We start from the raw sequence: 21,984 nt of genomic DNA, 5'->3' as shown, positions 1-21,984 counted from the left end.
AGAAATACATAAAACGCGCGTGATATGCAGTGCGTAAACAATAAGACAATACCAATACTAGAACCCGAAGCTATCCAAAAGACTGCTCGCGTCGGGCTCCTCAAACACCGTAGGCGTCTGCTGTACCTTATTCGTCGGGTGGTGGCCCGTCTTCATCTCAATGTCCACGGGGCTCAGCGGCATATCCGCCACTACGAGCGAGCTGCTCCTACGCAGCATCTTCCTGGGGTCAATCTCGCCGCCCAACCCTGGCTGCGCCTTCGGCGTGCGCAGGAACTCCCAGTTGCGCACGAGATCCAGACCCAGCAAGTCGCATCCCATGCGGTCGTAGAGCCGTGCATTGTGGATAACGAAGTCCCATTCGACTCGGGGTGTGACTTTAGAGGCTCCCCGGAGTGTTTGCAATGTTTTCTGTCTCAGCTGATTATACAGCACGATCAGGGCCGGGTCGTCGGTCAAGAACGACTTGGCCTTGAGGTCGGGAGTCGACGGTGTCTCGAGCAATGTGAAGACGGGTGTCTGCCCTCGTGGTTAGCATGCATCATCCCGTTTTAGGCTTCCGGCGCAGACTTACAATCAAGGCCCGAACAGCCATATCCCGCCGCCCCAGCATCCAAAAAGCCCATGACGCGAGCCACCGGTTACCCTCCTGGGATGCCACCGCGAGCACTTCGTTCTCGAGAAGTCTCCTCATCACCGGCCCATTATCTCCTTCGTAAACCCTGGCGATGGCAATGGCCAACTGCAGATCTTTAATCTGATTCAAGCAAACGTTCACGGCATCTTGCAGATGATCGGCTAGGAGGAAGAATGCCGCGGCGTATTCTATCAAGGGGTTAGCATTCAATAGTCTATGCGCATGACCGCGCTTGCATCTAACTCACCAAACCGTCGCTTGCTGAGTAAAGCGTAGGCATTCTTCAACGCCGTGGTCTTCCACTTTGGATCTTCGAAGTTGTTGGCCAGTAGCTTCTGGGTCGCAGCCTGCTCCCTGTTTCCATGAGCCATGCGCCAGAGACCCTGGAGGACTGTTTTCTTTTTCAGCGCAAGGTAGAATAGAGTGCAGTCAACAGGACTCTTCGTCTCGCTCTTCGTGTACTCGTTACGAGCCACAATCTCGAATTGGGCTTTCTGTCCGATAGTTAGCTCCATCGACACAGATGCTTCCTGGGTGACTCACTACTGCCGCAGCATCCGTAAGCCACATGAAGATGCCACTCTCTCTTGCATTCTCCCACAGCATGGAGCCGTGATACTGCCGCGAGACAAAGTCCGTCAATATGTCTTGGCTGGTCGAATAATAACCCCAACTAATTTCGCGCCAGGACATGTGGTATTCGTTGGTACGGCCTTTCCGAAGTGCGTGTTGTCGGAAGAAGAGCATGAATCGCGCTCCATTCTCATCCATCGAGCGTCGCTGCTGCTCTACTAAGCCGAGGCATTCCACTATGTCCAGCAGCTGTATCTGCTCATGGCCTGAAAGCTGTGGCAGTGGAATTTTCTGCAGCCTTTCGCAGATGCTGAGAGCAATGTCCTCGGTAAACGAATCTTCACTGTCGTCAAGAGATAGTTGCCCCATCAGGCGCGAAGATTCGTTATTGTCATCAGTCTAAAGATGGAGTCAGTAAGCAGTTTTGTAGATGACATTCTCCTAAACTCACATTGCCACCCAGGTAGAAATGGGACAGATCGAGTCCTAAGTAGTCATCGATAATATCGCCCTCGGCATGGTATTTCAATGTGTGATTCAATGACAGCAAGATGAGCTTCACCAAAACGTTTTTACCAGTAAGCATGCATTGACTGAGAAACTGGGGGTGGAAGATGGGGAGCGGTCCATTGAGTCTCTGGACTACTTCGAAAAGGTCCCTGGTTGCGCCCTTGCGCAGTGGCATACGACTGTTGTTGACGACGGAGCTTGGTGGCTCAAACATGCGGTCGTACACGAACAGCTGGTTGCCAGCGCCAATAACCAAGTCGCCGCCGCTCAACCAGGTCGAATCGCCGATGGGATGAGGGGTGAGTTCCCGAAGGTTGATTTCTCGTATCTGTGCCCAAGCGGGACCCTTGTTCAGATAGTCGAATCGCATCTGAGAAAGCAGGATGACTCGATATGTGAATCCCACTGCCAGAATCGACTGAGAGTCCGGCGTTGATGTCCAATCGAGGTCTTGGATGGTGTTATGACTTCCGAAATCCTGTGCATATTCGAGCCTTGCGCCCCGAATATCCCAGATTGTAACCTCGGACCGGTTGGTGTTTACCAGTGCGCCTTTCTTCATAGTGCTGCCGCTGACTAGTGCTGGTTCGTTGATACCCGTTTCCATTGCCGCAGTAGAAAGCCACTCCACTCGACTGCGGTCTCTGTCTACCCTCGCGGTCCAAAACTCGACTCGTCCAGTGTGTGTGTAGGAGACTGCAACATCTTTGGCAAATACATCCAAAAACCCAGAGCTGACCGGCGAGGCTCCAGCAGGGTCAACAGGTAGAACGTAGGCAAGATCGCCGGCATCGTCCAGCCTGAAACTGCAAAACACGCGTATAGATGCCGCCTCCGTTTTGTGGCCATTGGTTCGTGCCGTTCCATAATCCATTAGTGGCAGCTTCACTTCCCAGACAATGCCTCGCTGGTCAGATGTGATAGTCGCAATGTGGGCTGTAGAAACCTCATCGACATTAGGTCGTGGGAGAACCAAGATGCAGAGCGGCTTGCCGGCGACTTCGTATTTCTGCTCTGCAAGAAGCAAAGGCGCTGACGGTCTACAGTCCCACAGGCAAATCGCATCGTGGTGTAAGAAAACGACGAAACTGCCACCGCGGAAAAGACATATCCGATGAATATGTCGCTTCTCTGGAATGACGGCTTGACGCAAGAGTTTCGTATCGCTCGACTTGACAGCATGTCTCCAAACCATACTCTCACCTTCCTCGGTCCTTGAAACGATGGCACGTCCGCTGAAGTTGCGCACAATTTTCTTGATGGAAGCCGAATGGCCAGACCACGTTGCTCGATGGCTCAAGCGGCCTGGCTTTAAGGTAGGATCAAGCAAGTCCGCTATATTGCTCTCATACACCTCTACTTTTCCATCAAACTGGTGCACCAACACGTACAGATGGCTTGAGGACCTGTTGCAGTAGCTCGTGATCTCAACATGGGGGAGTTTTTATTTGTCCCCATAAAGTCAAAGTCCCTGGATTTGACCAGCGCAACGTTGTCGATATGGTTTGCGCTCTTCGATTTATGGCTGATGTTCTCGAGCGCATATGCCGCCATGTTGCCCCTTCCGTCGAGGACTACACATATTTCAGTGTCCCTATTTGCGATGGAAATGAGGTATTGCAGCTGGACATCTTCTTTCTCCTGCACATTGGTCCTCTCCTGCACTGCACTCTCTGTCGCCGCAGCCAGATCGCGTTGGTTGATTATAAAGGCCCAGCGCATCTCGTTTCCGGGGGTGTTTCGGAGGGCGTCGTCTTGTATGGCTGTTGCCAGATCAATCTTGCCCCAGAGGCGTTGGGGTTCGCGATTGAGGCCTTCGGCGCCGGTCCACACGCGCAAGTTGTTGTCGGCGCAAAAGGTGTAGAGGACGTTCTCGATGGTTTGGTCTACGTGGAACGGCTTGCGCCATTGCATATTCGTCACCGCGTGAGGATGCGACAGGTAGCTGAAATCGAAGTGTACCTCTTCCGACCCGAAATTCTGTCTGCGCCAGACCTTGACGAGGCGATCATGATGTCCCACGGACGCAATGTACGCTGAGTCGTATGATAAGGTGGCAGCCTTCACGGGGCTAGCCAGTTCGGCTTTCCAGTGAAGCGCGGGATTCGACGTGGAGGTGTCGTACAACCATAATGAGTTTCGGCCAACAAGAAGCTCTTCGGAGCTGCCCCAGGACAGGGTCGCACTCGATGGGGCATCTTCAATGTCGAAGGAAGATTGCAGTGACCACTATAATGCATACTGGTAAGCTGGACGTTGTCCATTTTTGGGGGCGCGCATATGATCGTTCCGCAACATCAGGATGAACAAACCTTGAGGGCATCGTCACTGTACTCTAGGGGCTTGTAGACCCTGACCGTAGCTCCTGTGCAGGCAGCTATCTTGCCTGACGCCTCGTCGAAAGAGACGGCCTCCAACTTGCGCTCGTCATCGTCATATATGGTCTGGAGAATGGCATCGGGGCCGGAAAGGATGGTAAGGGCGTTGCCGGTAATATAAACAATAACGCGGTTGCCCTTCCAGTAGCCCGTCGAGAGCGCCTGAAGGTTCGCCTCAGGCTTTCCTGGAAGGACGGCCTTCATGCTCGGCTCTGGACATCCAAAATCACCGGGAGGGCATCGCTAGCTTCGCGCAGGCTGGTATTAAGTAGAAGCCCTCGTCGGGACAGGTTCGCAGGGCAGGAGTCGCAAGACACGGATAGTAGCAGCAGTCGCAGTAGCAGCAGCCCGAAATATGTTCAGTCTAAGAACAGCAGTGTTGCTTTAGCGACAAGTTGACTGCGAATGGTTAGTTGGGCGCTGTAGTGAGATTGGAAAGTCGAGTAAGAGTGGTGAGTTGTGGTTGTTTCGGGTGTTCCGTTGCTCGGATTACGACGTGTGTTCAAGTGAGCTTGTTCGTTTAGCTAACCACATGCAATGCACCAGCGACACGACAGGGGGCTTCAGGTACGTATAACAAGATAAAACCGACAGCGGCGGCCCTGGCTGTTTGCGTGCAGGCAGACGAAATCAAGTTGAGATTGTAGCATGCATCGACTATGAGCGCTAAAAGTCATGGGGTAATGCAACAACTCAAAAATCCCATTGCGGCTTCTTGGTGGCCTCCCAGATGCAGGTGTACTTCATTAGACGCTGCAGGGCATCAACGCACATCCAACGATAGCTCCATTCGCGTCAACCTTAGCTGTCATCTGGACGAAGCTCTGCTGCAGCATGACGTCCACTTGGACCCCCAAAAACGCGACTTCCGGGGGGTTCAAGCGACGGTGCCACCGTCGGCCGTGGGTTGATGGCCTAAAAAACGACAGCTGCACGGCACTTGCCGCCCGCACTTAGCGCTGAAGCATCAACTTAGACATATTCTCCTATTAACTCGTATGTCGGTCGTATAATTGCTCGTTTAGCCGCATCCAAATGTTCTCTGACCTACATACAAACATAATATAGCTGCCACGCCGTATGGGTGTTCTCAAGGAAGCTTCAACACCTTCCGAAGGCTTCTTGAGAGCTGCCGAGAAATGGTGGCAGGCTCCTGCAGCAACCTCGAAGGCTTCGCCGCTTCTTTTCGTAGGACGTCTCTTACGCCTTCCCAATAATTCACCTGGTCGATGAAATCGTCGTCTGCGAAGAGGTCCGCCTCAAGCTGCCGCTTCCTGGTCATAATCTCCACCGACTCGTGAAAGTGATGCCCTTCCACGGAGGATCTCGACGGCAAGCCGCGCCTTGCGACGAGCCATGTCACCAGTTCCAGTCTCTTCTGCGAGTTGAACAGCGATCTGAACGAGTTGTCCTTCTCGATATACTGCCGATCCGTTTCGTCAATGAACTTGGGGAAACCCAGTACGGCTTCGGACAGCAAAGATATGTGGGACAAGCTCGTCTCCATTATGCTTGCATCTTCAGCTACCACGGCCCGTACATACGGCGATATACCGTACTGGGCGGCAAGTCCAACGAAGTAATGGGACTTGTTGTCGTATGATGGGAGATTGACGCCTTGACTACTCCGCTCAGCAGTCGTAGTTTGTACAGGACCATGCCTTGCTAGATTGGCTTGAAACCGATCCATGATGGCTCTCAGTAGTGGTAGGTTAGGCTCGACACTATGCACCTTGGAGGCATATTCGAAGGCACGGAGCTTTCTTCGTGAGAATTCTTCCTTCACAGACGACACGCGCCGTTCCCAGAGGTCAGCCTCACCAAACTCAACGACCGAGGCTTTCAGGAGCATCAAGTTAGGATCGAAATCCTCCGACGATCCTGTACAAATCTTTTCCCAGTTCCGACCCGCCCAGTCGCAGACAGTACGGTGCATGTAATCCAAGTGGCCGGCAGGAGAGATCTCCAGCAATCCTCGGGTACGACTGTCAAGCCGCCGCCTGAGCCGCTGGATGATGTGTGTCAGCTGTAAAGGGCTGATGTCGTCGAGATGAATGCTTAGGGAGTCTATGTTATCTGCCAACCAGAAGGTGACGGTGGTGATGTGTTCAAGTGCCGACCCACGCAGTTGGAAGAATTGCGAGGTTTGGCCCTTATATCTCGGGTTGATACTGGACCATATGCGATTGAAGAGTTCCTCCAGGTCACTGGGCAGCTCGTCAAGTATCTCCTGGAGATCACGTAGGCTGTCGCCCTCTCGGAGTCCATCCAGAAGAGCTTTGACAGCCCATGAAACCCATAGAAAAACCCCTTGCGCCTTTTCGGTAATATTGTCGAGGAGACAGCCGGCCTCACTTGGCAGTGCCTGCCTGAGCTCAACAAAGGCAACGCTGTTCCGGAAATGACCCTCGACAAAGGTTTGAATGTCCTTTTTGTGAGAACCTCCATCTTGAGACTCGGACAGTGCCCAAAGGCATCGGAAAACAGGCTCCAAGGGCGACTGCTCACGCAAATCTTGATAGCTGTAACTGAGCTTAGTTCGTGCACGATATCAATGATATCTTGTCTATTGCAATCAAACTCATCCAACCCGTCAATAAACAGCGCGAGCTTGCACGAGCTCCTTATAGCGAGTTTCAGGAGATCGAAACTCTCCCGGATCTCTTCTGCTGTCCATCCTGGTGCGAAGTTTGCGGCGCCGTCCCCAAATATCTTCATCAGAGCCCAGCGTCTTGGACATACTCGAGGGACCAAAAAGGGTGCCTGCGTCAGACATTGATGGAGAATGGTCCTGAGTAACCCTTCTTGGGACTTTTGCGCAGCGGTACCTGCGTTCCAGGAGTAATAGGAGGCTACCAGAAGCGGAGATTTCCCTGCCCAAGTCTTCAGGGCGTCTAGCAGACCATCGTGCTGAAACAAGAATTTCATCAGGGTGGATTTTCCCGATCCAGGTTTCCCAGTGATCCAGTACACATCCGGCGATGATGCAAGTAACCAGGCAGGGAAATCAGACCATTGGAGTTTACCAGACCCGGGTTCCGTCTCCAGGGGCTCCTCGAGAACCCACTGAAAGGTGTTTCGGTATGCTGTTGGTATGGCCCTCTCTCGGTAGTCGAATTCGACAAACGAAATACTTTTGATTATCAAAGTGGCCCAAGAGACATCGGTATCAGCGTCGAACTTGTTGGTGGGAAGACCTGGCAGGGTGCTCCCCCAGAGTGGCGGACCCAAGGTCGTAGAGAAGATACTATCCACGACCACGCGCTGATGGGGCTTGAGATCCGGTCGTGCCTCATCAGCTGCCGCTGCAACCAGCTGCTGATGGTCCAAAGGTTTAATGTGGCCCTCCATGTTCCGCAAACTGGCCATGATGTCTGTCTGCTGGTCACATAATCCTCGAATGTGCTGTGAGTTGATCTTGGACGTCTCCCTAGATTCAAGACAGAGTTGGTGAGACGGGAGTTACCGCTTCGGGCGAAGGGGATATCTCAACTGAATACTGATATAAGAACTTACCATAATACGACGAGACTGGCCATCATCATTTGCTGCCTCGTGTCAACCAGTTTCTCCCGTAGGCTGTCGAGGTGCTTGTCTCCCCAGAGGTTCTTGGCGGCAACCAAAAGAGAAGACAGGCGTCCATTTTGCTGCTGAATTTCCTTGGAAGTCAAGAGTCCCTTAATCTCCGTTGCGACCTGCTTACACTCAGCGCACAGCCTAAAGAATATGGACTCTGAATTGATAGTCTCATAGGTGGTACTGGGTAGCAAGGAGGCACTGCTTTCTACTTCACCACTGAGTTGTGTCAGTGTCTCCGAGACCCTACCCAGGCTCTTCAAGTCGATCTCCTGGTCTGAACGCTTCGTGCAGAAGTGTTTGGCGCTTCCGTTTAGGAGGCGGATGCCAAAATCCGTAAATTGGGCAACTGCCGCCGCGAGCGACAACAGACTCAACGGATCCATCCCTGCGCGTAATAGAGAATATGGACAACGTGGTTGATAATACGTATTCTCACTGAAATTAAAAAGATGATATCAATGTTAGTTAGAACATCATGTGTGGTAATTAGAGAGGTAACCGACAGAGCTGAACGCCAGACTCAGCCCCCGGTTGGGGTACGTCGAAGCGCCCAATTGTAGGGAAGTACTCGATTCTGCCTTACCATGCGCTTCAACTACCATATGCAGTAAATATGCCTGACCCCGCTGACTTGCACATACAGGGTTTCTAGAGAGAAAGGGTATAGTACAGTTCCTCCACCTTGCTCATAACCTCTCCCGATGTCACTGACTGCTTACCCAAACGAGGAGTCCAATAGTCCCAAACACATGCATTTCAGTAGTTTCCTAATCTACCAATGCCATTCATGGCTGGCAGCAGCAACTGGTGGTGTCTTATGGGGCAATGACAGGAGGCCAGGCATTATGGTATTTCTGACTGTGCCTAGTGTGATGAAGCATGCACAGTATGATGTTATGGTATCGTCCATACAAGCAACACGAACCTCTCCACGCCCTCAAGCAGCCATGCCCCCAGTACCTTGCTCATTATCACAACCAATCAAAAGTATCCAACAAGTCAAAGTTAAAATAATTGCTCACATCCGTCGCAAACTCGACCGTGCCCCAGTCCACCGCCGCATCCTCCGGGCCGGCCCCGCGGGGCGGTCCGTCGAGCGTCTGGTCGAGGACGTGGCGGACGATGCGGGCCACGGTCTGGCAGAGCTCGCTGTTGGGCGCCGCGGGCCGGATCCACTCGAGGAACCCGACGAGCAGGCTCAGCTGCTGGATAATTTGCGAGCGCTTTGGCGGCGGCTTCGAACCAAAGCCGGCGGCCTCCGCCGCGGCCGAAGAGGAGGAATTAGGAGGGGAAGGAGAGGTCCGTGATGGAAATGGTCTCCTTCTGTCAGTGGTGGTGTCGTTGCTCGTGGCGGCAGCATCCACAGTCGCGGAAGATGCCACTGAAGGGGTAAGTAGTGGCGGCGACGGGTTCAGCAGCTCCATGCTTAAAACCCCTCCGGCCGGTGCAGCATAGCACATCACCTGTGTCAGAGCAGTAATCACTATCAGTAAACGATGGGCACGAATATAGAGAGTTAAGGGGTAAGCCTGGGGTCTTGGATCTTGGGTCACACTTACTACCCACTCGTAGTCCCCCAAAATATCCCTGAACCAATCGCGATGCGTCCAGAAATAGACAGTCAACGAGACCATTTCAAAAGATATCGTCAGCAACTCTGACCTATCGCTTTGTCCGTGCTTTGCGTAGAGTCGTTGTATGAAGAAGAGGTTCTGGAGGTGCTCCAGGCGGACCAGCAGCTTGGAGTATCTGGTGGCAGAGCTGAGGGCAACGTTTTCGAGCTCATCAAGCCGGAAGACAAGCACACCCGGGAAGCCGGCAAACGTTTCGAGCTCGCGCTGACGCAGTTGACTTGGATGTTCATATTCATATTAGTTGGTTCTTGCCACAGCTTTGAACTCGCAGAGACTCACCTGAGGGAAGCCGCAACGTCACCGTGGATTTGACCCAAAGAAATATCCAGGATATCGTTGCGGATGAAGGCCATCATCCCACGGGCCCGCATGATTGTCACCGACTTCAGCTTATTGTCGTAGAAATGCCGCTCGTCCGATATCTCGGGCGTCCGCGCGACCTCGAGCAAGCGTGCCCTGTCGCCAAGGAGTACTTCGTCGTCAATGTCCAAGGGCAGCGGCGTCGACACATGCCGCGCGTTCAGCAAAGGCGGTCGCCCAGTGAAGGAAGATACCACTTTGTCGATATTATAGACACAGGCAAACAGTCTCCTCTTGATCTCCGACGAGATGCTTGGCTCGTAAGGTGTAGTTCTCGGTATACAATGTAAGCCGAGGAATGTAGTGATGGCCACGAGTTCTGCATGCGCCCTCCACGTCTCCAGGCCTGTATCCAAGCATTAGTATCTTGTGGACATAAGCTCAGTACACATTCGAAAAGCCAGCATAAACATGCTCCACTCACTTGCATCCCCTGAGACGTTGGACTCTAGTAGCATATGGCGGAAGCATACATAGACAAACAGTGTGTTTGGGGGTGCGCCGAGTTTCCGGCAGATATCGATACACTTTGAAACACAGTTTGTGAACTGCCTCGACATCTGACGTCCCGTGAAAACGTTCTGCCCGACGGGGTGTATATCCGTATCCCTTGTTAAGGAGGCGCTGAAGGCCCAATACGTGAACAGGATACCGAGGCTTTCCCAGCGCATTTGCGTGCCGCAGAAGGAGCTCATATACTCTTCGGGGTCGTCCTGGTCCTCGACGAATCGGGCTTTGGAATTCGAGCACAGTATGCTGGCCATCTCACGGAGCTGTGAGTAGCGCCGTGTGCCCTCGAGACTGGCGCCGAACGCCTCATAGAGTGATCTGGCGAGGCGGAGGCGGCCGCCGGGGAGCCAGGTATCATTCGGGTTTACGTTTCTTGTAAATAAGACTTCGCTTGTGGATCGTGGTGGAATGCACGACAGTACCTCAAGGCACAACTTCAGAGTCTCCTCGGATTCCCGGGGGGTGGTTAGTACTTGACGAAGCCGACATGTCCGACGGGTCAGCCAGCGCCGCCACTGCAGGATCGGTCATCGAGGGCGTTAGAAGATGCGACTGTGCCTCCTCAAAGACGGGCATGAAACTCGTCGGGCCCAGATACCCAGGTTCTCTGGGCTCGGGCAAGTTGGTCGACGGGGTTGCCGCCGGAGTGATCGGTTCACTGTAAGCCGTCGCAGATAGCCGCCTGCGTTTCGGACCCGACGAGGTAGCGGACGTACTCTCCACTGTGGCAGCGTACACACATATCTCGGCTCTCCCAGTCACCCGGCATCTTTGACAGACTGGTAACACATGATCGCAAGCCACTTTCCTCTCATGGCACGGCACACAAGCTTGTTTCCTGCCATTCCTACGTCTGGGTGCGATACCAGGTGATGATAGCTGTGGCTGTGGAACCATTCTGAAAAGGCAACTCAAGGCTGGAAGTTATTGTTGTTATCAAGTTGTGTTCGGAGTAGAGCGTGTAGATGTTGGATAGGGATGTGTATAGGCTAGGCAGAATTCGGCTTTCGGCTTGGAGTGGCGGGCTTTCGGCTTCAGTTGTGGCCGGCCCACCTTCTGCGGCGTAGTCATCGTAGGTGCCTACCATCTTACTCCTGCAGTGTTCATGTGTCTTATATGCCAGTGTCTTCGCATGTATTCAAGACGGAAAGAGCCTGAACTGGAAAATAGAGATATGCTATAACTTGTATATTGAATCTCCATCTCAATACCACTAACTAGTAACCACCTATAACCAACGGGGTATCAAATATTTCGACGCCTACTCATGCAGATTTGCCCTTTCCTATAATCTTACGCCGGTGTTCCAAACATTACAATTTCTTAACTCGAATTCTTACAGTGCTTACTGTGCCCACGACACCCGTAGGTTCCGTCTCGACCGGGCACCTGCGCGGTTGGCTCTCATTTCAATGGCAGACCCTCCCAGGATCGAATCTCTTGCCTGCCACGCCGCCGGTCGATGAGGTACGGGCGCAAGCGGAGTGGTAGTTTCCGGTCTCCCGAAGGACCCGAGCAATAACTGTGGCCTGCCCGGAGTAGGGGCGTACGGTGTTCCTGCCTCAACTTCCGGCTCCGGCTCCGGCTCTGGCGTTGCCACTTCCTCGGCCACATCTTCTTCCCGGAGATCTTGGAACCGAAGTGGTGGTTCTCTAGTCGCTGTCGCTCGCCATGACGAGAGAAGGGAGCTCCTGGCTTGAAGACGCGAAGCCTGCTGCTGCGCATCCTCCAAGATATCCTCGTTGCCCTCGGGAAGTGGAAGCTGAAGCTGATCCGGCACAAGCTTGTCTGCAGCACTGCCGCGCCACGCTTCAAAGCGTTGCCGAAGCAACCTGCGGCCGCTCTTCTCCCGGATATTATCCACTGTATGTCTGCGGCTGCTGGTCTGGAGAGAGTTGAGGTTCCACACTCTGAGGGCCTTACCCATGCTCCGGTTCCTCCGGTACTGCCCGGCCTCGAGCTGCATATCCTGGACAGCCAAATGCCGCTGTCTCCAATTATCGATCGTTCGTTGCTTAAGGGTATCGTTACTGACCAAGCTCAGTTGTGTCTTTTCCTGCGCTCTTCTTCTCCACGTGTCGAATGTTTCCGCAGTCGTTATATACTCGCGACCGGCAATGGCATCCTCTAAAGCTACATTCATATACTCGTAGCGATCAAAACTTGTTTGTAGTTTGTCCCGCCAATGGGTAATACAATATTCTCCCATTCCTTTTTTGACTCTCCGGCGAACCTCGAGATGGGCTTCTTTGAATCTCGCTTTCCGCTTCTTCTTAGCCAAGGACCTCCATTGCAGCACCGTGTCGCGAGCCCTGTAGTAGAAATTTGCACGCTCGCTGTACTCCTCAAGCTGCTGGTCCCTGTTGCTTGCTTCATCTGCAACAGCTTGCCAAGCCGGAAGTATTTCCGTCATCTTGTAGAAGAAGTCTGCCCGTTCAGCGAACGACTGCATCTGCTGCTGCTGTGGGCGGTCCACAGCGCTGAGTTGTCGCCAAGTGCCGAAGGCATCCTCCTTCATAGACGCGTGAACTGCGTGCTCTCGAGCATGTGCTTTCCAAGTGCGTAGAGTTGTTGTCACGGCGCGGTAGTAGTCAGCTCTGGATGCCCAGTCCTGCCGCACTTCTCCTTGCATTATCGCCTCCTTGGCCAAGACTCTCCACTTTGAGAGGACTTCGCGTTTCTTGCGATCTTCGTGGTATAGACTAGCGGCCCTGTCGAAGGCTACATCGCGCAAGGGTGTGTTATACCATTGCCAGAAGTCGCCTCCTTTCTTCTCTTCGAGTCTGCGTCCCGCACGAGCTTGGGCAAGCCACGGCTTCAAGACACCTTCGACCCGGGCTCGTTTTTCCATTTCCTCTGCCGTTGCATTCAAGCCGGCAGACTCCGAAGTAGTGGCGATCCATTTCTGTAATGTAGCTTTGGCATTGGTCTGCTGATGCTGCTGAGCGTAGATGGATGCTTTTTCGTTCAACGCACAAGACGTGCCACGCCACGAGTCGAAAGTTACATGCATAACATGACCCTTCACCTTTTCGGTGTGTATCTGTGTATATTCTGCCCAGGCTCGGAAGAAGCGCATCCGCATAATATGCCTCCTGGCGAGCATTGTTCGCTCGTCCTCCTCCGGCTCGGCTTCTGCGACTTCGACAGCTTGAGGTAACGCGACGGCTTGAGGTAACGCAACGGCTTGAGGCAATGCCTCATCAGTCTTTGCGAGCTGAGCGGGTGGCGGCAAAGGCGATCCCAGAGGGGATGCAGTCGATTCTACCGGGGCTGAAGCCGGCCTCTCCGGCATCTCAACGGGCGAGGCCAAGCCATCGTTTGAAAGCATTCGTTGCTGCAAAGCTAATGCTAAGACTTCTAATCTGGGCCTCACACCAAAAGCTTTGGACTTGAGCCCCATCTCGTGAGCCCGGAGGGCGACGCGGGCTTTGTCCTCCTCCTCGGATGCTCTGTTGGACCACCGAGTGAACACGCGAGACTTCATAAGGGTCTCGTGAGCTCGTACCGCAAGCTTAGATAGGTACAAGTCTCCTGCCATTTCTTCCTCGTACTCTTCCTCCGGCGGTTCCTCAGGTGGCTCAGGTGGTTGCTTGGCACATTGTCGCCGCCACCGAGCCAGAATCTTCTTGGTAGTCAGTATTTCATAAGTCCGACACGCTATGGTTTCAATGCGCTTGGAGTAGACGTTCGAAGGTATATGACTGACAGGGGCCTCTTCAAGCTCGGCAGCAGCGTCTTTCCAGTACAGAAACCTGTCTTCAGCCGTGTCGATAAAATCCGCCTCCCTAGCATCGTGGAACATTTCCAGCTGCATCTGCAGGCCAGATGACCGAGCCTGCCATTGCTGGATATTGCTCACAGCGGCAAATTTGGTGCGATGGGTCTCGAAAGCAATCGCACTTTTCTCAAGGAAACTCTCAGGTCCTGCTGGCGAACCAGGTCGCTCACCATCATGTCCCTGCGCACGAGGATTCGCATCCTCGGGGGGCGTCAGCGCCCTTCTCCGCATCAGTGTCACCATCCTCATCTAGGCGATCACTAGTGTCGTTGGAGTCGGAGTCAGAGTCGGAGTCGGAGTCGGTTGCCCCATCTGCATCGTAGGCTAGGTCGGGATGGTCGGACCGTGAAGAGAAGTCGTCGTCGTTTACATCACTAGATGAATCGTTTTCCGAATCGCCATTGTCGTCGAAGCGGATGGTGCAGTTCATGCGACGCAGCCACTCCTCGAACGAGCCACGGAGCGTGTCTGCATACGTGCGGCTCCCGAGCTTGAAGAAGAGAGTGGCTTTCCGCTGGTCGACCTCGGTCTTTAGCCCTTGCTTATTGCAGATGTCCGAGTGCGCGGCGTACAAGGCGGTCACGGCGGTGCCTGCGGTAGGGAGCAATTGCTCAGCTCTTTGGACAACTTCGAAGATAAGTTGGAGCTCGTTGTCGTGGAAGTCCTGGGGCGCAGGCCCAGCCATTGCGGGCGCATGGGCGTTGTGAGCCGGAGGGTTGTTCGCGGAGACGTGGTAGCTCTGTTCCTCGGAGCTTGTTATCTCAGGGATAGTAGAGAGCGAGCCAGGGTCAGAGCCACTGGCCATGTTGAAGAGGGAGCGATTAGTGCAGCGAGCATTATCCTCGTAGTAGAACTGCTCGGACTGAAAAGCGCGAACCGGGTTTGAGTTGTTTTGGTAAAATGGCTCAAAAGAGTGAGAGAGCAGTCACCAGCGACGACATCATGGCCGTAGCGAGCTGCGGTGTTGATCAGAAGCAGGCTGAGTGTCTCAATTTAGAATTGCATGCTGGCTTTTGGACATCAATTCGGGCATTGGCACATGGAACGCGTCGGCAGTCGCCTAGGTAGGGAGCGCGTGTATTTTTAGTGAGCCGAGCGAGTGGACCGCCACTAAAGTCCAGCAACCCGTCTCCAGGCTACCCCCACCACTCGAGAGTAACACCGTCACCACCTCCTACCTAGCCGTCAAGGTGCCAGTCTTGTAGCCATACCTGGATACCTGTCTCTCGGAAACAAGGACAGCAACAGATCGAAGGACGACGAGGCTCATAATTGAGCAAAGCTACGATGCCCACCCGCACACGACCTATCCAGAAGTTTGCTGCTGCTGCTTCTCAATGCTCTCCTGAGGTGGGTGCTTAATTGGCAATCGCCAATTTTCTCTAACCTGCTCACAATTACTCCGCCTAACCTCCAATTGAATCTGGACAGGCAGCCGTATATGGACGGTGCATTGTCGCCGACTACAACTCGGTACACAAGGACAAGTGTGTTGCTGAGTTTATGAAGCTGAAGGACTGCTATTTGGTGAGCCTCCGATCAATTCGGGCCTCATATGAGCCGCTTATTAACCATACAGTCACAGAAAGCTTCGAAAAGGAAATAGAACACAATCGTCAATCTCAATATATTGAAGCCGCTGTTTGGCCCGTGGTCTACTTTTTGTTTCGTTTTTCCGTGCCCGATTCTTTAACCCATAATTGTTCATGTATTGAGAGCTCTATCTATGACTTGAGAATGGCCCACGACCTTACAACTTCAGCAACCTGAGCAAGAAGGTAGCCTTTTGTACCTCTTGTTCCTCCTCTGCAAGGATGCCATCTTCCTTCTTCTCTGGGATCTCACCATCTACATGTGTGACCTCGTGCTTGTCGAGTGGTCTACGCAGAGCCTTCTCCATCGATTTCGTCTGACTTGTAAACACATCAGCAAGTCCGATGTTCTCCGGGTCGGAAAGGATCTTGTATTCCATCTTGACATCATCGGTAGGCTGGAGACCAGCCTTCTTGCGAAGTCGTTGCACTCGGTTGATAATCTCTCGCGCAAGACCTTCCTGAGCAAGCTCGGCGTAGAGTTCCGAGTCGAGGATGGTGAGGACATCCTGATCCGTGTTGGTCTCGAGATTCTTGGACGACTCGTCTTGTGCCAGGCCTCTCTTCACCACCAGGTCACCCTCTTCCAAGCGGATGCCATCCACCACAATGTACTTGTCGACGGTGTACTGACGGACTTGGTCGCTTGTGATGCTGGGAAGCGCCTTCTTGACTTTGCCCATGTCCTTCTTGAGCTTCTTGCCCAACACCGGCCAGTCAGCCTGTACACTGTACTGGACATTGTACTTGGCCTCGTCCGTGGTCAATACCAAATCGCGGACGTTGAGCTCCTCGGTGATATAGGATTCAAGGGATTTGACATCGTCAAGATACTCTTGGCTGCGGTGGAGAACAATAAGAGTCTTCAAGGGGGTCTTCAGTCCCAGAGTCCTGCGTTCTCTTGACACTCTGGCCAGCTCAATGACCTTTTGCATTCGGCCGACTTGCCTCTCGATGACGGGGTTGAAGAGTTCTTGCCTGACATCGGGGAACTCAAGGAAATGCACGCTGCGAGGGTCCTTGGCTTGCAGATCCTGAGGAATGTGAGGCAGAAGCTTGGAGTAGATGGTCTCCGTGATGAAAGGCGTAAAGGGGGCCAGTCCTCTGCATAGGGTGAATAGAACCTCGAAGAGGGTGTTCAGGGCGTGTTTGGTGTCGTCTACTCCATACTCACCCTTGAGACGCTTTCGGTTGAATCGGATATACCAGTTCGTGGTATTATCAATGAGCTCCAGAAGTCTAGGGACAACGGTGTAGAGGCGATAAGCTGAGAAGAAAAACATAAGGTGTCAGTATCGATCCATGACCATAAATGCGTCGAATACTGCGACTTACCTGCCATCTCCTCGTTGACAAACTGAAGCAGACTCTGACAACTGGCAAGAATCCACTTGTCCATGACATTCTCGTTCGAGCTCTCCATCTTCGGGTCGAAGAGATAGTCAATATCTTCGACCTTCTTCAGGAGTGCCACCTGTCCCTCAAAGAACTTGTAGCTGTTCCAGAGGGGAAGCAGGACTTTTTGGACAACTTCCTTGACACCTGACTCCTTAAATCTCAGGGGCTCAGCACGAACCACTGGCGAATTGATCATGTACAGTCGAAGCGCATCAGAACCGTACTTCTCGAAGATAGCGCTAGGATCCGGGTAGTTCTTAAGTCTCTTGGACATCTTCTTTCCATCCTCGGCGAGGACCATGCCGTTGACGACACAGTTCTTGAAGGGAGACACTCCAAACAGGTGGGTGCCTAGCACAAGCAGGGTGTAGAACCAACCTCTCGTCTGGTCCAGACCTTCGGCAATGAAGTCGCCTGGGAAACTGTCGTTCAGCTTATCCTTGTTTTCAAAGGGATAATGCTGGCTTGCATAAGGCATGCTTCCAGACTCGAACCAACAATCGAAGACACCCTCGACACGCTTCAGGTCTCCTCGGCCCTGTTTGCTGGGAATGGTGATGTGATCGACCTTATCCCGGTGAATGTCTGTGATCTCTCCCTCGTAGCCACTTAGCTGCTTGAGCTCCTCAACACTGCCGATGCAGATCATTTCCTCCTTATCATCACTCATCCAGACCGGCAGCGGCGTTCCCAGTATCGATTACGCGAAACATTCCAATCGCGAGCATTCTTGATCCAGTTGGCGAAGCGGTTCTCCTTCACAAAGTTAGGAACCCAGTGAGTTCCCTCGATGTTCTTCAACATCTGCGGGATGATTTCGGGGATCCGGATGAACCAAGACGGGACGGCGCGGTAGATCAGAGGGGTATCGGACCGGTAGCACAGGGGGTAGGAATGCCTAAGTTGAGAGTCGGCCACGACCCTTCCAGTACCCTTCAGGTGCTTGATGATATGCTTGTCCGCCTCCTTGCAGTGCATACCAGCGAATTCCTTCGCCTTCTCAGTGAATACGCCCTTTTCATCAAGGAAATCGGGCGGCGGGCGGGTCTCGTTGATGATACCGGCGGCAATGGCCACGTTGTAATCGTCCTCACCAAAAGCAGGGGCCTGGTGAACGATGCCCGTACCGCTATCATCGGTGACATAGTCTGCATTGAGGACCTTGAATGCGATGCCTTTGAACTCGTCGTTGAGATAATCAAAGAGAGGCTCGTATTCCCAGCCCAACATGTCCTTGCCCTTGATCTTCTCCACGACCTTGTATTTCGCCTTCTTGGGGTCCTTGTAGATTGTCGTCAACAGCTTTTCGAGGATGATGTAGTTGTTGCCAGACTTCTCGTCAGCGATTTTGAGATACTCAAACTCCGGATGCACTGCCAGGCCCAGATGGGTGGGCAGGGTCCACGGGGTTGTCGTCCACGCCAGGAGGTGAGTCTTGGGATCGCTAAGAAGAGGGAATGAGACGACCACTGCGGGATCCGTCACATCTTGGTAGTTCTGATTCGACTCGAAGTTCGACAGGGCCGTCGTAAGAGCACAGGAGTAGGGCATGACCTTGTAGCCCTGGTATACGGCACCCTTGTCGAAGAGCTGCTTGAAGACCCACCAATCCGTCTCCATGAACGTCAAGTCCATTGTCTAAACAAATGTTAGCTACCCTCCCGTGATGTAAGCGTATCGCCAAGAGTCACCTTGTAGTCGTTTTCGAAGTCGATCCAGCGACCCAGACGCTCAATGGTATGACGCCAATCCTCTCTGTACCGCATCACGATAGCGCGACACTCGGCATTGTACTTCTCCAAACCCATCTCCATGACGGCCTGCTTGCCGGTGATGCCAAACTTTTTGTCGATTTCATGTTCGATGGGCAGACCGTGTGTATCCCAACCGAAACGTCTCTCGACATGGAAACCCTTCATCGACCAATATCTGGGGATGATGTCCTTGATGGTGGAGGCGAGAAGATGGCCATAATGGGGGAGACCGGTCGCGAAGGGCGGGCCATCGTAGAAGGTGTAGCGAGGCTTTCCCTGGGTCAATTCGACCTGGTGATGGACATGTTGTTAGCCTCTGTGATTTATCGTGTGCGCATTTACCAGATGTGGCGGGCGGCCGTACCTGGCGCTGGAAGGCATCCCACTCCTTCCACTTCTGGATGACCTCGAGCTCTGACTTGGGGAAGTCGATAGACATATTGAAACGTCTGACAGGAGGCAACAGACGAAGGGGCCAATATGAACGCAGCTACCAGAGAGCCGTCGGGTTGTCGATTGTGATTCCTGTCGCAGAGTGGAATCGGAAGCCTGCCTAAGAATGGTGAATCGAGGGGCACGATTTTATGTACATCCCACCTTGCCGTCGAAATTCCTTGGTGGGGTGGCACAAAATGTGAGTCAAACCGCTTATGACTGGAACAAGGCGTTCTTCGGACTTTTATGCACTGGCGGGGTAGGACTTGGCATGTTCTGCAGCGGGCTCGACTGCCCCTCGCTCAAGTACCTTTTTGCTGCATTCAATGTACCATGAATAGAGAGACTCCCGCCGCCACTGGACGGGCCGAAGACGATAACAACACCTCAACTCATGTCCTTCCTACCTAATGTAGATGAACTGACTATGTACATAACCTACCTACATCTGATATTCTAATTTAATGGTACTGCAGAATGATTCTGAGGTTTTGACGTACAGTCAGTCCTATTACAGTGCTGGCCACAATGCTGGACTGGAAGTACCTACTACCTACCTAGTAATGCGACACCCGAGTCGCGATACTTGCAAGAGTTCAACTCGACAAGCCCCACGGCGGGCGATAAGCGATATCCCAGTTTAACCCCCAGAAGTCGCCGTACTAGTACTGGCAGTATCACCCGTCATTGGCAGAGTCGGGGCCTTATTGCGCACTGCTACCCAGCCAAGTGCATGTTTCAACTTACCTGCCATGGAATCGAAAGTAAATAACAACACCCCCAAGACAACTTGAAATAAACAGCAACGCAACGCAACGGGACATCTTGGCCGGGCTTGTTCTTAGTTCAATAGACTTGCGTCGCCTCTTTCCTGTTGCTATTATTTCCCGCAAGAGTCTCTCCTGCGGCTAAGTTTTAATGCACCCCTTGCCCCCGGGTTTGACTCGACCTGCTGCGCTCCTGTCGTCTTCCCTGTGGTGTTAGTCGCTCAAGCCGACTTTCGTGGACTGTCTCTCTACCTGCACCCTCCACCGCTCTGCAGCGCAAGGTTGGACACCGCCTGGAACTCACCCACAAAGCGCCCCCCGACAGCCCTCCGCAACCATGTCCTTCCTCTTCGGCCGCGCGCACTCGAACCAACACACTCGACTTGTCCAAGCAAGCCCGCGAGCATGTACTCAAGCTCGACGTCCCCGGCAAGGTGGGTGGTTCATACCTTGTACCCGCTATCTTTGTCTTTGTTTCAATGGCTACTACAGGGCTGACATGCAGGGGCTGTGCTATGTAGGCCGAGGAGTTGGCCAAGGTACTCAGTCAGATGAAACTTATACTCCAAGGGACACCAGGTCGGTCAATTGTCTTTCGAAGCACCAATTTATGACGGAGTGCTGCTTACACTGGTTGTTGCCTCGCTAGAGTCCGACAGTACGCCTGATCAAGTTTACCAGTTGGTACAAGGCCTGATAGAAGAGGACCTGCTGCTGCTGCTTGCCCAGCACCTCTGGCGCTTGCCCTTCGAATCGCGGAAAGACACCCAGGTCATCTTCTCCTACGTGTTCCGCTTCCGACCGCCAACCGCATCCCCCAAGACTGATCCGGTCGCACTGAGCTACGTGGTCAACAACAAGCCGCAAGTCCTTTTGGAATTATGTCGCGGCTACGAGCACAAGGAAAGCGCCACACCCGCCGGGTCGGTGCTGCGGGAAGTGCTCAAGAGCGAGGCGGCGGCGGCTATTATACTATATGACGATGGGGAGGAGCCCGGGTCGAGTCTTAAGGGGGTAACGGCTATTGAAAGAGAGCGGCCACAGAGCGGCAGCGGCGTGTTCTGGAGATTCTTCGACTGGATCGACAAGAGCTCGTTCGAGGTCGCGGCTGATGCGTTCACCACATTCAGGGTAGGGTCCCCAGCCACCATGGTTTGTTTCAGCTGACTCACCCGATCTGCATAGGAACTTTTGACGAAGCACAAAGATCTTGTGCCGCGCTACCTGGCTGTCAATTTCGAGCTATTCTTTGACAGGTACAACCATGTTCTGGTTCAATCAAATAGCTATGTCACGAAGCGTCAGTCCATCAAGTTGCTCGGCGAGATATTACTCGACCGTTCCAACTACAATGTCATGACGGCTTACGTAGACCGCGGCGAACATCTCAAAATCTGCATGAATCTACTGCGCGACGATAGGAAAATGGTCCAATATGAGGGTTTCCATGTTTTCAAGGTTTTCGTTGCGAACCCTCATAAGTCGGTCGCAGTTCAGAAGATCTTGTTGATGAACAGGGACAAGCTGCTGAATTTCCTAAGCCACTTTCTGGAGGACCGTACAGACGACGAACAATTCATCGATGAACGAGAGTTCCTCATCAAACAAATCCGAAATATGCCGCCCAACCCCGTCCCGCCGACGAGGCAGATGCCCCAGGGCGCCTAATCGACCTACGCGTTTGGCGATTTACTAGGGAACCTCTTATTGATACACCACCATCCGTAGTATGGGCCTGGGGAGATGAAGAACATGTGGTCTTTGTTCCTTGCCGGATGCACGTCGTCACGACAGATGGCCATCAGCTACCAAAACACGGGGGCATAATGTAAGGGGGAGGCCGCAGGCGCGATGATACATGCGGTAGACTTGCAGAAGCAGCCCCGACGGCGAAATCATTACGATGCATGTAGCTAGGCGTTTACGGCAGGTCTAATGAATAATGAAAAGTTGAGCTATGGATGGTATTTACAGCCTTCGTTCTCAAGATGTATTGTATTATATAAGAAACACTTCCATCCAATATCATCGAGATTCTATGTCTGTTTCCAGGCTCGACGCGCATAGATTCGGGGT

General features: G+C 53.0%; 8 protein-coding genes across 8 annotated transcripts; 1 reads left to right on the top strand and 7 right to left on the bottom strand.

Annotated features, from left to right (window-relative positions):
* Positions 1–57: 57 nt before the first annotated feature.
* On the bottom strand, positions 58–4,302 carry PG997_001095 (WD repeat domain-containing protein; the record flags this gene model as incomplete). Its single annotated transcript, XM_066805410.1, is given in 8 exon segments — positions 58–519; positions 575–825; positions 885–1,087; positions 1,100–1,131; positions 1,181–1,609; positions 1,662–3,126; positions 3,153–3,949; positions 4,033–4,302. The coding sequence occupies 8 exon segments, from the start codon at positions 4,300–4,302 to the stop codon at positions 58–60; spliced, it is 3,909 nt and encodes a 1,302-aa protein (XP_066675183.1).
* Positions 4,303–5,188: 886 nt separating this feature from the next.
* PG997_001094 (uncharacterized protein) lies at positions 5,189–8,060 on the bottom strand (the record flags this gene model as incomplete). Its single annotated transcript, XM_066805409.1, has 2 exons — positions 5,189–6,626; positions 7,615–8,060. The coding sequence occupies 2 exons, from the start codon at positions 8,058–8,060 to the stop codon at positions 5,189–5,191; spliced, it is 1,884 nt and encodes a 627-aa protein (XP_066675182.1).
* A 588-nt stretch (positions 8,061–8,648) lies between these two features.
* PG997_001093 (uncharacterized protein) lies at positions 8,649–9,101 on the bottom strand (the record flags this gene model as incomplete). The annotated part of the gene is made up of 1 exon (XM_066805408.1): positions 8,649–9,101. The coding sequence occupies one exon, from the start codon at positions 9,099–9,101 to the stop codon at positions 8,649–8,651; it is 453 nt and encodes a 150-aa protein (XP_066675181.1).
* Positions 9,102–9,586: 485 nt separating this feature from the next.
* PG997_001092 (fungal-specific transcription factor) lies at positions 9,587–10,435 on the bottom strand (the record flags this gene model as incomplete). The annotated part of the gene is made up of 2 exons (XM_066805407.1): positions 9,587–9,990; positions 10,096–10,435. 2 exons carry the CDS (start codon positions 10,433–10,435, stop codon positions 9,587–9,589), a joined length of 744 nt encoding a protein of 247 aa, XP_066675180.1.
* Positions 10,436–11,526: 1,091 nt separating this feature from the next.
* On the bottom strand, positions 11,527–13,986 carry PG997_001091 (uncharacterized protein; the record flags this gene model as incomplete). The annotated part of the gene is made up of 1 exon (XM_066805406.1): positions 11,527–13,986. One exon carries the CDS (start codon positions 13,984–13,986, stop codon positions 11,527–11,529), a length of 2,460 nt encoding a protein of 819 aa, XP_066675179.1.
* Positions 13,987–14,134: 148 nt separating this feature from the next.
* Positions 14,135–14,767, bottom strand: PG997_001090 (uncharacterized protein; the record flags this gene model as incomplete). The annotated part of the gene is made up of 1 exon (XM_066805405.1): positions 14,135–14,767. The coding sequence occupies one exon, from the start codon at positions 14,765–14,767 to the stop codon at positions 14,135–14,137; it is 633 nt and encodes a 210-aa protein (XP_066675178.1).
* A 945-nt stretch (positions 14,768–15,712) lies between these two features.
* On the bottom strand, positions 15,713–19,145 carry PG997_001089 (isoleucyl-tRNA synthetase; the record flags this gene model as incomplete). The annotated part of the gene is made up of 5 exons (XM_066805404.1): positions 15,713–16,821; positions 16,890–17,584; positions 17,629–18,590; positions 18,644–18,997; positions 19,071–19,145. 5 exons carry the CDS (start codon positions 19,143–19,145, stop codon positions 15,713–15,715), a joined length of 3,195 nt encoding a protein of 1,064 aa, XP_066675177.1.
* Positions 19,146–19,893: 748 nt separating this feature from the next.
* On the top strand, positions 19,894–21,576 carry PG997_001088 (Mo25-like protein; the record flags this gene model as incomplete). The annotated part of the gene is made up of 4 exons (XM_066805403.1): positions 19,894–19,905; positions 20,184–20,342; positions 20,479–21,039; positions 21,094–21,576. 4 exons carry the CDS (start codon positions 19,894–19,896, stop codon positions 21,574–21,576), a joined length of 1,215 nt encoding a protein of 404 aa, XP_066675176.1.
* Positions 21,577–21,984: the final 408 nt, after the last annotated feature.

The sequence above is a fragment of the Apiospora hydei genome (assembly GCF_038363865.1).
Source record: "Apiospora hydei strain CBS 114990 chromosome Unknown utg000002l_segment0_segment0, whole genome shotgun sequence".
Classification (NCBI taxonomy): domain Eukaryota; kingdom Fungi; phylum Ascomycota; class Sordariomycetes; order Amphisphaeriales; family Apiosporaceae; genus Apiospora; species Apiospora hydei.
This window is presented reverse-complemented; position numbering and strand designations above follow the sequence as displayed.